This window comes from Dufourea novaeangliae, unplaced genomic scaffold (genome assembly GCF_001272555.1).
Source record: "Dufourea novaeangliae isolate 0120121106 unplaced genomic scaffold, ASM127255v1 scaffold65, whole genome shotgun sequence".
NCBI lineage: Eukaryota > Metazoa > Arthropoda > Insecta > Hymenoptera > Halictidae > Dufourea > Dufourea novaeangliae.
In genome coordinates, this window is record NW_015373961.1 from 3947774 (window position 1) to 3963838 (window position 16065).

The 16065-nt window shown below is 39.0% G+C and overlaps 1 protein-coding gene across 4 annotated transcripts in view; it reads left to right on the forward strand.

Moving 5' to 3' along the window:
• The window catches only part of LOC107186633 (WD repeat-containing protein 47), a 123123-nt gene extending 111770 nt beyond the window's left edge, over window positions 1-11353 (forward strand). For all 4 annotated transcript variants that reach the window (XM_015574535.1, XM_015574533.1, XM_015574534.1 and 1 more), the window contains 4 exons: window positions 6421-6590; window positions 7193-7500; window positions 9275-9497; window positions 10619-11353. In XM_015574535.1, the coding sequence (XP_015430021.1) occupies window positions 6421-6590; window positions 7193-7500; window positions 9275-9497; window positions 10619-10764 (847 nt within the window). In that variant the 3' untranslated portion in view covers window positions 10765-11353. The remainder of the gene's footprint in view (window positions 1-6420; window positions 6591-7192; window positions 7501-9274; window positions 9498-10618) is intronic.
• The last annotated feature ends 4712 nt before the right edge of the window (window positions 11354-16065 follow it).

Here is a 16065-nt window from a genome sequence, read left to right on the forward strand (position 1 = left end):
AAAGAAAGAAAGGTAGAATTAGACAAGGAAAGAAATACACACTCCTATCACACGTTCAGTTAACGAATCACGGTCCTCAACGCATTAACCTTGCGGCCTGATTCGTTGGGCACCACAGCAATGCAATGTAAACAATTTCGGACTAGGCCCGCTCTGGTCTCTTTCGAGAATACAATGCTGTGGTATTCTTCGATGTACAATTGTGACGTGCGTGTCAAAACGGTCCGTGAGGTACTACAAGATACAGTTGTGTTCACGTTTATTTAAGTGTTCAAAAATTTATTACGTTATTTAAATATTTTTCTTCTTTATTTGTTTCGTAAAACTAATTAGTGTCAACATTTATAAGCATTTGTAATTTCAATTTCCTTAATTTCTTTTTATAACGTTATTTCGTTCAATTTAATATGTTTATAAATTCCGTTCTATACTAATTTGACTAATTACAGTGTGTGTGTGTGTGTTCTTTCTCGGCAGCTTGACAAGCAATCAAACATTTTTAATCAAACACAAATAGGGAAAAAAAATAAATACTTACCATAAGATAGATTTTATTTGGAAACAATTCTGTCATCAATCCAAATTTGGTGAGTCTTCCTTTTACTACGATTTAATATCTATACTAAAGGTATTCAATTGTTGCATAAATTCTCTACATTATTATTTCTTTATATAAAATAATGCGATATGGTAGGTTCGAGGAAACTATTTCCTCAGGTACGGTTATTGAATACAAAGATCAGGTGACGAGTAAGGTACATACTCATCACGGTCCCCAGGGAAACAGTTATTTACTCGCGTTTTACTCGCTTCGTACATTTCTGTTTGAGTTAAAGGTACCAATGTCTTTCGGAGAAAGTTCAGGTCCGTCGAACGGCTCCGTTTTTCTCTTCTTCGACTCCTCCAGTTTGTGTTTTCAATTTCTCCTCGAGACGATGCGATGTGTAACTGCATGAACACGAGGAAAGTTGATCACACGCCAGCTGGATCTACTACTTGTCACCGGAATTGCAATTTTAATCGTTTCTATGAAAGTCACCCGTTACAGAAATGTTTCTACGGGTGGAATTTATTGATCCTGTCTCCCGCCAAACACCTACCAGTTCTAAATATACCATCCCCTGTCTAATACTACCTTTTTTCCCCCAAGCAAGCGTAACTTTTATACACTTTCACGGTGAATTTGCCCTAAAATTCTTATTCGATCTGAAATTTAAGGAATCGCGAACGATAAGAACCCCGACGATTTATACAATTTTCTTTTATTTGCACGTCCGTCAAGACGAAACAAGGCGCTGTCGAGCGCGAGGTGTTACGTTACACCGCGAAATTAATAATTTACAACGGGGTGAAAGTCTCGGACGTTGGATTACGGAGCAACGAAATAGATTCGTGAACTACAATTACGATGATAATCATAAAAAAAATACTACCCACTGTATCACTGGTAAAAAAGTGAAGTGTAACTCGAGCTTGCGAAAAGTGTCGAGAAAAAATTCAAATTTATGCGTACGATCGCTCGTAAAATGCGCCATTGTGCGCACGTTTCCTCGATTGATGGAAACATAATGGACGTGAATAGGATACGTGAATTTCAACTACGCGCAGCTGTAAAATGGCAGGAAATGATTTTTTACGGCGTAATGCCGGGTTACGTTAGACGTCAGACGTAAGGTTTGTGCAAAACTCGGTCATTAAAATCGCCGAGTGATCGCTCAATTACGTTGGGAACCGCTTATCTAGGCAATGTCTTGTGTACGAACCTGGTTAATGTCGAGCTCGAAGAACTCGATCGCCGGAACGATCCGTTTTTCTTCGTTGGCTGGATTGACACGGGAACACTGTGTGAAGTGTTATCAGTATCACGTAAGGAAAACTGAAACCACGAACATGGAACGTGAAAGTCGTTCGTTAAGATTTTCTGCATTGATTAATGGATAACGTTGGATAACTTTACGTTTATCCTGATTCGAACTAGTAGTCACTATTGGTCACTAGTGGACACAAATTAGTGGTCACTAGTAAGGCTCCCAAACATCTTGGTTTGAGTCATCAATCCATTCATCTTCAGAAAAGGTTCTCCATATTCGAAAAAAGAAAATATGGACATGCAATGTGAAAAGTGTTTGTTAAGATTTTCTGCTTTGATTAATGGATAACGTTGGATAACTTTACGGTTATCCTGATTCGAACTAGTAGTCACTATTGGTCACTAGAAGGGCTCCCAAACATCGTGGTTGAGTCATCAATCCATTCATCTTCAGAAAAGGTTCTCCACATTCGAAAAAAGAAAATATGGACATGCAATGTGAAGATTGTTTGTTAAGATTTTCTGCTTTGATTAATCGATAACGTTAGATAACTTTACGTTTATCCTGATTCGAACTAGTACTCACTATTGGTCACTAATAGACACCAATTAGTGGTCACTAGGGTAAGTACTACGACTCTAAAACATCTCGGTTTGAGTCACTATAACTTCCACCTTCAAAAAAGTGTTTTCCAAACTCGAAAACTAAATTGTTCCTCCGATTTCACACTGGGTCAAGTTGACTCAGAATTTGACTTTGAAGTATCTTTGGGAGATCATTGAAAATTGTACTACTGGCGCCATGTAGTAGTAACTTCAGGTGCCCTAAGAAAATTTGGTTCAGAATTTTTTTTCAAGAATTTTTTAAATATGATAAAACATTCAATGTCAACTTTCAATCATGAGAGTATAATCTACAATGTTCAAACTTCATGTCAGAATTGTTTGCGACTAAATTTAACAAATAGTTTTTAAACAACCACTGATTGAATATTGGCTTGGGTTAAATTGACCCAGTGTGACAATTACTTCTTCGACGACATTCTTTCTGCGAGTAGTTTCTGTTCCTCAAACTTCGTTCTACATCGTGTTTCTGTTATTTCGAATAATGAACCCCTCTATTTAAAAAAAATGCTTTCCAAATTCGAAAAATTAAACATTAAGTGTATTCTTTCTGCGCGTAGTTCCTGTTTCTAGAATTACCTTCCACACCACATTTCAGCTGTTTCGAGTCATCAACACCTCCACCTTAAAAAAAAGTTGTTCTCAAATTCGAAGAATTAACGATTAAGTATATTCTTTCGGCGCGTAGTTCCTGTTTCTAGAGTTTCTTGACACATCGCGTTTCTGCTGTTTCGAGTCTATTCGTCAAGGAGTCCGAGCTTTCTTCTCGTCCACTCGCATCGTCGAGAACGATAGCCGCTTCACTCTGTTTCCGTGTAAATTGGCCGTGTGGAACGTGATAAACGCGCGGGCCGTATGACAGCCGGTGATTGATAAGCGAGAGCGTGGATCTTCATTTGTCGCGAAACGTTTCGCAGAACCGTATGGTCGCCAAGTTCTCTTCACTGTGTCTCTCAGCAGCTTTTCTTCTGTCGTCCGCTTTCGAGGAACTACCAACGTTATTATATGTGTACACAATTAGATGATGTGGTAAACATGGGGTGTCTCCGGTCGGATAGTGTGATAGTGTGGTCAGACAGTAGGTGATTTTATGAGAAAGAATAATTCGAAAAGCAAAAGAATAACATTTCTTCGAAAACTATGTTTTCGAAATAATCGAACTTGAAACTTTGTTGGAATAGGACTTGGATAACGCGTCTGTCCATTGCTGACCGTTTCTACTTATTACCAAGACGAACACACGATGATTGTTCAAACTCAATTTTCTCAAAATGTATTCTTTTCTTTCGACTTACTTTTTCTTGTGGAATCACCTCCTGTCTGGTTATACTAGCCGGCCTGAGATACTGTATATTACATTATACTTAATTTTCAATTTTTTATTTGATATTTTCAACGTTAATGAAAACATCAGTTTCTCATAGGTCTTTACGAATGTGTGCATTTAAACGTGTCGTCGTGATTTGTGTCTTTGGTTCATTTCAAGCAAGTATTAATCAAATTGATTGATGTACATCTTGAAACCAAGTAGCCTTCGTGAAATAGAATATTTGACCACAGGAAATTTAAGTTCAGATCCTGTACTCGTTTCGAAAATTAGTTTAAGGTACGAATATCATTGTTGTTTCCTTTATATTCTTTATAGAAGGTTATAGGAGGTTAACAAATAAATAGTTAGTCACTAGTATAGTGTAGTCAGCAAATAAATTGAATCCAGTGATATAGTCTGCGTTGGTCTATAATTATAACTGAAACGTAATTTCCCTAACTCAGAACTGCATTATTTCCTTTCTAAAACAACCTCTTGATTTTATCACAAAAAATGTTTTAAATGATACCTGCCACCTATTAATTTCGAATATTCTATAAATAGGACTAAGGAATGCTAGGTTAACGAACGAGCACCTAGTTATTTAAGTAACCTATTTCGTATTTCGACATATTCACGACGATGATTTCTTCAGATCGATATAATTGTTACTCTGTAACCAATTTAATAGCTTCGATTCGACGTAATTACGATAAAGTTTCTCCCATCAAACCAATCATCTGCTTTTCTTTGGCTGATACAATACATAAAACAAAGTCATCCGATCGCAGTTTATTTTCATAGTAGCTCTTATTATATTACGATTCCAGGGTTTCCCTGTTTCAATCGTCGGTCGTTGCATCGTTTTGCGACTGGGAGAAGGTGAAGCTGAGGATTCTAATGAAGCAATCAAAGATTCTTTCGTGATCGCGGCCGGCCAATAATTTCAAGCACGCGATACACGCCCGTTTTCACGGAAGAAAGTGAAGTAGCATCGTGCTTCAGGGTTCTAAATCGACGTAGCTATAGTATACACAATGTTTGGCTGGGAAAACTAGCGGCTAATTAAAATCGACATAAAAAGGAACAGCCGACGTGAAAGCGGTGTTGCTCTCCGCTTAAAATCGTATCGACGATCCTCTGCCTCGTTTCCACGGCCGAAACCAGGTCCCCAACGCTCGCTTGCATCCTCCTGCGTTTAATTAGAGACGAGGCGCGAGGCGTCGAGGACCTGGGAACGACCGAAGAGAACGAGGCTGATGGAAAGTGACGCATGAGAACCATTGAAATTCGCGCGAGCCTGAAATCGATGTCGTCGAAACGGGTTTGTTCAACGAATCGAGGGCAAAGTGTTATGTCATTGTAAATGGAACTCGTAACTCGAAGACCTCTGTTTTAACATTTCGCCTGAGACTTCGGTGAAACGATTTCGTAGCTTTTGAAGTCGAGTTTTGGGGATACATAGATTTTGAAAAAATAAGTCGAAAATATGTAATCGAAGTTTTTTGAACTCGATTCGTGTTTGTGTTGATCGAGTTTAAATTTCGACCAAGTTCGAATTAATAATTGCACTGCAGTAGTTTATGCAAATTCAGAAATTCCGATACCAATACCTAAAAGTTAATTGCAGCAGAATTTTGAGGTCGGTACCAGAAGCTTTACTATGTTAATAATAACATATAAGTAGTATTCAAATTTGTTAAAGCCTTTATATTGAATTAATGTCTAGGATGTCTATAAGTTTATAAACATCCGCGGTCTGTTAATCCTTCTCGTTCTTAATTGTTTTGAAATTTTCTTTCCGATAACTCCCTATTACTTTAGGTGCTTTATTTTAAATGTATTTCAGAAGATAGTTGGTTGATAGGAACCAATTTAAACAAATATTTTTCAGTAATTGTATTGTTAATATTATAGTATTGAAAGTTTGCTAAAACTGTTGAGTATGACCTGACATAGGAGTGAATGAAATTGAAATCGAGTCACACTCGTCAAAGAAGTTCAAAGGGTTAATAACAGTTGAGCACTTTAAAACCTAGAGTACTTATGAAATTATTTGTGTAGGTTACTTACGATCAGTTCATTGGTCGGAATTTGTAAATATTGTAATTTCTGGTCCGTATAATTCTACATCGCTATACAATACTAGCAGCTTACATTTCACTAGTTTCAGTGAGATCTGAATTATGAATTCATATCAATTATTACATTGCAATATTCTGATTACTTAGAAGCAAGATTTCATATACCCCAATCGTTCAGAAGGAAATCTGTTTCCATGCAATAATAATAATAAATCAGTATTATTGGTGCAACATTCCGCAAAATTATTATACAGACAAAAAAGAGGAGGTGCCAGTAAATATTCTAATCCAATGATTAATGACGACAGAGATCTCCGATCTGTTTTTATTTTCCCCTCGATAACTGTGGTATCGAAATGGAAAGCCAAGGAAAAGTGAAACGATTCACGAACAGGCCAGCAATTCGATGTCTCGATTGCCCGATTCGTTAAGCCGTTGCGTGATTCCGTTTTAGTTGTTTTAGCGATACTTGCGCGGTGAAATGGAACAGGCGCCTCCGTTCATGTCGCTTCGACGAAAAAAACCAATACACAGAGAAACACATCGTGGACAAGCGTCGCCGTGATCTTGATTGGTTCGTTTATCTTTTACAGAGAGGATCATCAGACGTATCAGCCGACTGTTCTCTTCAAGAGAACGAAACACCACAAAGGCTCGATATACTGCCTCGCGTGGACACCGGATGGACAGCTGATGGCAACCGGAAGCAACGACAAGACTGTCAAACTGATGCGCTTCAATGCCGACACGTCGAACCTCGAAGGTAAATGGAATGAATTTATCGTCCAGAGTCTTATAATCTGATTCTGCATGTAAACAATAAATTAAACTATCGGGATATTCGTTAAAATCTCAATTTTTCATTAAATTTACAAAATTAATACCAACAATTGATTTAAGTCATCTAGATTTCTATCTTACTTGGCCATCTACGAAACATTATTCTATGTATGTTTTTTAATACAATTTTCATAGATATAAGGATATTAGAATTAGCTGTCAAGTTCATTATGACTTTCTTCCAACAAATAAACCATGAATAAGCAATCATGACTCGACAGAACGTCCAGCAACATAGTACACACCCCGACAAATAATATCTATATCAACGAGTTAACAGGATTTCCTTGAAAGGCTATTAATAACATTTCGTAACGCAGCGATCCGACAGGCCCGCAAATATGAAGTTCTCACGTTCCAGTTCAAAAAAAAAAAAAAAAAAAACTTCAGTCATTAACGTTCAACGATCTACCGTATATGTAACACGACGATATTTTATATAATTGTTGCGTAACAAAACTCTCAAAAAAACACTTTCTCGCGCCACGACACTTTCATATTTTCAACCTGTTATGATTCTTCCAGGTCAAGAAGTCGAGCTGACGATGCACGACGGCACGGTGCGTGATCTGTGCTTCCTCGAGGACACCTCGAACAAATCAAGCCTGTTGATCAGCGGCGGGGCAGGTGACTGCAAGATCTACGTAACCGATTGCGCGACAGGTACGCCCTTTCAGGCGCTGAGCGGTCACAGCGGTCACGTGCTCACCCTCTACAATTGGGGCGGCGCGATGTTCGTCAGTGGGTCGCAGGACAAAACCGTCAGATTTTGGGATCTTCGAACGAGAGGCTGCGTGAACATGGTCACACCGGCTACTGTACCTGGCAGCAGGGTTAGTTTAGCTACCTTCGCTATGCTGTCATGATTTTTGGAAAACCAGAATACGAGGATCGTTTGCAAAGTTGTTGGAGTGGAGTGGAACGACACCTTTTTATTGTTTGTAAAGTATTTCTATTTTTCAGTATAGTCCTCTTTAAATGTCAATGTATTTGGGTGAACGATATTCCAATTTTATAGATCAGTGTTCTGAACGCTTGGGAAATTTGCTGTCGAATTCGATTGTGATCGATTATTAGGACACGACCGTAAAAAGACTTTGTTCAAATAGCTGTATAGAAAATACCCTGTAGTATACTGATTTAATATGTTAGAGTTATTCGTATAACAAAATCTTCGATGAACTACAAAGTTTCAGAACTACCAATGTCAACTATACTTTATTCGGAGAACTTTACAAATGATCCACGTAGGTGACTTAGTCGCTGAGTGGTACAAATTTTACTTTGGAAGCAATTAAATATTAAAATTGTTTAGAATATTAAAATATATACTATGCGACGTACATTGTTATTCGCAAGTTTAGAGCACTCTTCGATCTTTATGGAATTTTTCCGAGAGGATACTTATGACGTGATTACATCTTTAACGTTGATTCATTACTACACTTCGGATTTTATGCATTTATACCGTATCCAGTTATCTGAAATTCAGTATAGTAAGGAGTTTAATCAATTCTAATAATTGTTTTATTTCATGTGACACTTGATAGAACCATTGACACCGTACAAAATTTCTGATTGTTTCTAGTTTCCATACATAAATTTTTGACGATTGATATTTGCATAAAGATCCGCAGTCTAGTCATAAACAAGGAATTTTTCTTTAACATATAATATTGTAAATAAAACGAAAATCTATATTTGCTACATAGCAACTCTAATTGCCTCGATCTTTCATTAATTGAAAGTAAACGATTGGTTTAAAATGAATTTGTTTATAAAGTGCATCTAATGTTCCAATGCGAATTCTTATGTTTGTTCTATAAATTTGTACCATTTGACTTTAAAAATCTTGTAGAACGGGCCTGTTCAGTATTTAGAATGACATACTCGTACTTTCGTAGAATAATTCTTGAGGCCAGGCAATTGTCTGCACACTGAAGAATTCTTATAATTATAATTTCAACCAGAATATATGTTAGATGATGAAAAGAGACTGATGGACGGACTGCTTTCTAGTCCATGAACCGGCCCATTTCAGATAGTTATCATCGTTCATCGAGAAAAGAATACGTTAATCTTTTAGACCGAAGGTAAATAGTTTATTCGATTCTCGATTAGCGCTTTCTTCCTGTCATCGGCCCTAGTTACGAAAATTCTTTCTACTCAAAATTAAAATTCAAAGAACAAATTCAAACTAAAATTCAACTCAAATTCTAACTCAAATTCAAATTCAAATTCAAACTCAACTTTAAATTCGAATTAAAAAATCCGCAAGTTAAAAATTAAATACAAATTCACATTTATATTGAAAACATTAAAACGTAGAAAGGATTTCCGCTACGAACAACGCATCCAGCATGCACCGAGGACATCGATTTACGTTCTTTAAGTTTCGTTTTCAGTTCGACGTCCGATAAAGCTTCGACCCACGTTTTTTTACAATGCGCACCGATCATCCCTCCCTTTCACGAGTCACACATACTCCACGTCTTTCTGCTCGCTCTAGTACTTCTCTCAGGATCGAACCTTTATCGGACGTGCTACGCATCCACGCAGGAACATGATCGGTATCGCGTGTCTGATCAGCATCTGATCCCGTTGCAGGTCGGCAGTCCGGTGGCGGCGCTATGCGTCGATCCGTCCGGGCGTCTTTTGGTATCCGGTCACGAGGACAGCAGCTGCGTGCTGTTCGACATTAGGGGCGGTAGGACCGTTCAGTGCTTCAAACCACACGCCGCTGACATCAGGAGCATACGTTTCTCACCCTCTGCGTATTACCTGCTCACCGGTGGATATGATAACAAGCTCGTTCTTACGGATCTGCAGGGTAAGCTTCGGTGACTTTGATACTGCGCCCGACGCCATTCAACCAGTGACTATGACAATAGAATTTTAAAAATTATGATACATAGTTGGTCGTAAATAGAACTGGAACACTTATTTGTAGACAATTTATAAAATAGAAATTTGTTTTCATTTGTGAAGGTTTTATTAGACTGAAGGTAAAATAATAGGCAAATACAGGGTGTTCAACGGAAAAGGGTGTAAGATTTTATAGGCTTGTTGTACTTATTGAGAGGATTAAAAAATGTCTAATTAACGTAGGACCTAGAATAAGCATCCTAACATAATATTTATGTGCGTTGGATGTCGTAAGTGAATCACTTCGTGACATCTTGACTGTAAACAAAAGAATTGGTTTAAGAGTATGTACATAAATTCAAGATTGTGCAACAACAGGCAATACGAAATACGGGCGGAATATTTGCAAATGTATGTCAATCTCTGGTTCGCAGGTGTGTTTTATATTGAAATGGAAGGATGACGTAAAGAAAATTTGAAAATAAAGTTCTGTATTTTTCATCAGAAGAATCGATTTTAGGACATTTTAGACATTTTTTATTTCACTCAATGAGTACTATAAGCACCTAAAGTGTTAGAGCTTTTTGTGTTTAACACTCTGCATGCACCACGTATACCACAAAATTTCTATACATATAATCGAATGTATGCTATTTGTACTCGGATGATTTAAATGCGTGGTAAAAGTACCAGCGCTACTGTAGAACATTTATTCATCCCCGTAAAACAACGACTGTTTTATATGAATTGTTAGTTTTCATTTTTATTTGCACAGAAATCTTTCCAGAACCTCAAACCGAATAGGTTTAAATACTTTACTTTTATTTACATAATGAGCATTTGTATTTTTCATATAAATTACGCCTTAAAAGGATCGTTTTAGATACCTTTCCCCTAATGACTATATTCAGTAATATTACCGACGTTAAAAAAGTCCTTCCCCATTACAGTGTTCTTACATTTATTAACGTGTAAACGCAATGGATTGTGCGTAGAAAAACATTGACTTTGAGCGAACGTTTCGTTAATGTCTCGGAAAAAGTAATGAACTTCTACTGTTAACAATAATCGATCATATTTTCGCAGGTGATCTAACGATGCCGTTGCCCAGCGTGGTGGTCGCGCAACACCAGGACAAAGTAATCTCAGGCCGATGGCATCCGTCGGAATTCTCGTTTCTCAGTACCTCCGCTGACAAGACAGCGACTCTATGGGCCCTGCCACCTGTCTAAGGTCGACGGTGGTCGCCAAAGATGCGCGTCCCTCATCCGCGTCGATCGTTTATTTTCTTCTTTTTTTTTTCTTCAAAACGATCGCGCCCACCTGATCATGATCGTTCGTTCTTTTATTCTAATCTAGACGTACCATTTTGATCATATCCTTTTGTTTTTCTTTTTTTTTTTTATGTATAAAGAAGGGACACGCGAGACACAAATTTTGCCTGTAATCGTAAGACGAGTAAATAATCGTGTCTGTCTAAAATAACAAAACAAAAAAAAAAAAGAAAAAGCAACATCAACGTAGAAATCGTTGCCGGAAGCATGGCGACGCGGGAGTCGAAGAGGAGAACGAGCGATCGCGAGCGATATCGACGTAACACAAACACGGGAGGAAAGTTCTCATCGTGCATTCGCGTCTAATTCAACCATGACCAATTAAAAAAGCTTCCTGAAATCTCGCGGAGATGTGTAATCGGACGCAACGCCGTGACCTGTTGCGATTAACAGTTAATAACCACGCGGTGAGAAAAGAGAGGAGCAGCGTCGCACGTGTTCTTTTGACTTCGAGTAAATGTTACCACGTTTCGAGGGCCACCGAGTGGGGGGGGGGGGGGGGGGGGAAGAGTGAAAGTGCATTTTCGCGTGACGATCGATCATAAGATCATCAATCGTACTCGTCGACAGATCGTATGATAGGAAGTATAAGACTGCGGAAGAATTCACTACGAAAAGGGAACTTCTTTTTTTTTCTCGAAAGAGATACTTAACGCGAAGCATGAATGATGACGCCTAGCTCGATCGAGTTCTTTCGAAAAGACCGATCATGCACTTCCGTCGGTTCGAATATTTCCCCCGTAGACTCGTGGTGTAACGTTTATCTCCCTGTTTTTCTTTCTTTTGCAGAGATTCTTCGCGATCGTGGTCGCCCTGATGTACATACGTTAGCGTAGCGTTAAGAGCGATGGTCGCGGGAGGTGGAAACCCTCCTCCCTGCACACGTAATCGCACCCCTCTAATCTCTACTCATTCTGATTTGCGAATTAATTTTAAACTTTCGTTCCATTATACCTGCGAAATCGATCTGTGACATGGATAAATTGTACGATCAGCCGTTTTCATTTGATTTGCTTTGGCTTTATTCCCTGAGTTGATTTCGTATTAAGGTGGTGCATACGAAGGAGACTTCAATTGTTTAATCGAAACGATCTTGAGATTATTTTTTTTTTATGGTGATTTTTATAGAATCTTCGTTTTAGGATAAATTAATGTTTCTTGAGAGAAAAACAGATTTTAGTAGAGGATTCTAATGTTTCGCGAGGATTATTGTAAACAATCAGATAACGAAGTATTTATATTGAAATTTTTTTTTTGCATCCTCACGTTTGAAGATTAAAAAATCGACAATTTTGTATGTACTAACTTAATATTAGTCTTCCGCCCTTTTTCGTTTGAACATCCTCGACAACGCGTTTCCTCCCATCGATCGTCCCTTTCTCATCGATCCCCGAAGTCACGCCAAATATTCGCATGTTACGTATATTAGAAACATGAATATAGATACCTACTCGTATTAAAATGATCGAGACAACATATACGCTCATATTAATCACTATTTTTTACCGACTACAGCGATAAGGATACGGAATCAGATTTTCTCGGAGCGTCGAGGAAACGACCGAAAAGTTGCGTGTTTAGCGGGATAAGCGTTAATGTGTATAATGCGGAGTAAACGTGGTGAAAATTACAAACGGCTTTCGTAATTTCTTTAAACAAACCTGTTTCAAGTACGAATTTCATATAATGCACCTGTAGTTATAAATCTTTTACTATGATGCACAAATTGTTATATACATGATAGCAAAAAAAGACTTGCTTGCATAAGTCAAAAACAAAGAAAAAACATGCAAAATAATTTATTTATTTTAATAGACTATACTGATACTTTGAACTAAAACAAAACTATCAGATGACAAAGCATAAAAATATCTTGAAGTAGACGAGTCAATTTTTAAATGGAGGCGTTTGAAGTTAACACTTAAGACAAATTTTGTTTTATAATATTTTAGTAACCAGCTGAATTGTATAACTTTCATACAGTATCAGTAAAGGTATCATGTACATTCTTGCACGAAATATATACAGGTGCAAAGTACAAAATGAACATTTTATATAGTTTTTTAAAAATATTCTACGATCGCAAAATTTTCCCCACGTTTATACCGCATCGATCCCTTAAAAGAAAAATGAGGATGTCTAGATGTTAAGTTGTTGCTTGTCGCAATCGCCAAAGTACGGAGTGGCCGTGTAGCCGGAAAGAGGGGATAGGGAAGTCTCGTGATCGCGAGGCGAGACGCATCGTTTCTTGTACATATACACACGTTTTCAAAGTATTCGCCGATTCCCAGCAACGTGGACCGTGTCTTTCCTCGTTTTCTTTCAATCTGGATTTGAACACAACGAGGTCGAGCCCCCGCTCGAGCCTCCACGCTCGTTTCCCGCGCGTTCAGCAATCGAATTGCACCTGGACACGGCTCAATGCACACAAAATACACATAAAATGCGACCGAGAACAGAAGAGGGAACAGGAAGTGGTAAAGAGAAGCGGCAAAATCAAAAGATCTAATCGATAGTCGGTAAATCCCTCTTCGCCACTCGACGATCGTTTCTCACGCTACTTTCGCAATGAAAGAACGAAATTATTCCTGCTTCACGCGCACCGCGAAAGTAATTTCGTTCGTTTGCACGATCACGATCATCGTCGAGCCGTGCGCGCACCCACTGCCTTATCGATCATTTTTCCTTTTCGTCCATCTATACTCCGAATCAACTGACGGATCGAGAAACCAAGGTGTGAAACGACGATGAAAAAGAAAAAAGTAAAACCTGATACGAGCGTCTTGTCAGAAGGACGTTGTGAGCGAGCGGGCATCTGCTTCGGTGTAGCAATTTGTCGTGCCTTCTATCGTGGCTGCTTTCGGCGATTCACATTTATTTTTATATTTTACGTGTCCAGACCCCCTTCACCCAACCATCCACCACAGAGAGAACGTCTCCCAATCACTCCTGTACCCTTTCGATCCCCGAGCACCCCCTCCACCCCGTTTCGAAGCTACGAATCACTCCCGATTACTCCACGCCCCCGGGATTTCATCCCATCGAACTCGTGAAAAGAAACGCTGAAGGAAGAAACCTTCTTCGCTATCTCATACGATTATTATCGTATTATAATATATATGATATACATATAGCATAACTTATAACTTTGTACTTTTCCTGTAGATACGACATAATACTGTCACGTCTAATTTAAACAATAAAATTTACGTTAATAAATCACGTGGCTTATTTGTACTATCCGAGCATGTCTTTGGAAACATTATTAATTACCCACACTGTGAAAGGTGGTGTACCGTACAATTTCATACCGTAATGAGTGGACTGCGGATTTTATGCATTTATAGCTAATAGTGCTTTGTGTAATAGAATAGGGAAAAAACTTTCGCCAGATGCAATGTGGTTTTACTTTATTCTAAACCTAATAAGATATTTAAAAGATGAAAGATATTTCTACCATTGCTGTTGTCTTCGAAAATTACTTTAAAAAATGTCATTTGGCATAAAAATCCGCAGTCTGGTAATGAGGTTTAATCAGAAATATTGGATGAAATAGTGAAACATGTAATTGAGGATAAAATGGCACCCCCAAATAGACGTGTCTGTGAACTCTCTTAAAGCTTAATCGTTCTCGCTGGTGGTTTTCTCTCTATTTACCCTCATTTTAAATGTGAAAGGTCCTAGAATGTTACAGCATAATCGATGTCAATTAGAAATTCCGAAAGCATGGTTAGACATGGAATCGATGATAAACTAGTCACTTCGAAACAAGTTCTACGAATCTCTTTAATTTTTAAGCATTTCCACTGCTATTTTTTCTTTTCTTTACCGTTATGTTAAAGCGCCAAGCTATTACAATAACGTGATGTAATTGGCTTCATCAAGAATCTCAAAGGAGTAGTTAAAAATAAGTTCTCTGAGAATTTTATTTCCCCCTCGATGACGTGTTCCCCTTACGAACGCCTATTTTCAAGCTCCAGAATCACAGATGAACCCGTTACATCCTTTACTAATTAAATTCACGTGTCCAATAGCATCGATAAAATCACAAAGATTGTACAAACGAAAGTCCACTATTAATACTGCGGGTGTGTATAAATGAAACGGCATTGAAAGGTGCGTACAATTTTTCTGTTATTCCTGGAAGAACGTTCTTCAGCCTTGATCAATAAAACCGAGCCCTAGGACGGTGGAACAGCGTCGGTGCGATCAAAGACGAGTCGAGCGAGGTCCTCTGCCCTGTTAATCGCGGTCGCGTCAGCTTTCCAGGATTTCCGATAATGGTCCCCTCGATTAACTCGGTACGAACCAATTACCGGCGTGTGTCGAAAGGGTACAAGAGGCCTACATGGGATCCCGTCGACTTTTCGAAAATTTCCCATAATCGCCAGGCAATCATGTAATCATCCACCCGCGCGCGTTTTACGCGGCTCGGGGCCCACCGAATTTGCCCCGGACCGATTCCATGAACGAAGGCGTATCTAGTTTACGAAACATTAAACGAGACTACGGCCATGGGATCCCGATTTTGCCCTCATTACACGGGGCACCCACTCGCCCCCCGGGGGGGGGGGGGGAACCCGGCAATTTCGTAAAGAAGAAATTTATATATACCGGCCGAGGAATTAGCGGCTGCTGACGTAAACGCGGGCGTTGCCAACGATCGCGATGGTTCCGAAAAGTGGGCATTATACGCGTGGTACGGGGGTTAATCGATAGTAGATAAGCTGGAAGGAACGAGCAGTAATTAGAAAAAACGAAAAAGACCTTGGAATGAGGTTCTGTAACGTTGTTATGAAATGAATAATTCTTTTGACTCGATCAAACAAAGCAAAAGAGTGTATAATAGTATGTATTGTTGCAGTAAAAAAACGTCTTATTAAATAGTACAAAACCACAAAAGTTATTGCGTCTTAACTAAAAAAGGATCGCCTCTCTCCTCAATTTACCGTATACAAGGAAGCAGCCGTAGGGCAACCGCGTTCACAGCAGTTGCGGTACCCACCCACGAAATTCCTAGGCGGCGATGGCACCCGTCGATTCGACGAACTCCCCACACAAATATTCTCGAAATCCTCACCGCGGGCCAGGATCCCTAATTGCCGGGGCGCCGCCGCAGCCGTTGGATACGCGTCGGTTCACCGGTCCCCGAGGACAAAGACCACGTTTCCTCCCTGTTCGGCACCACCTACGATCGGC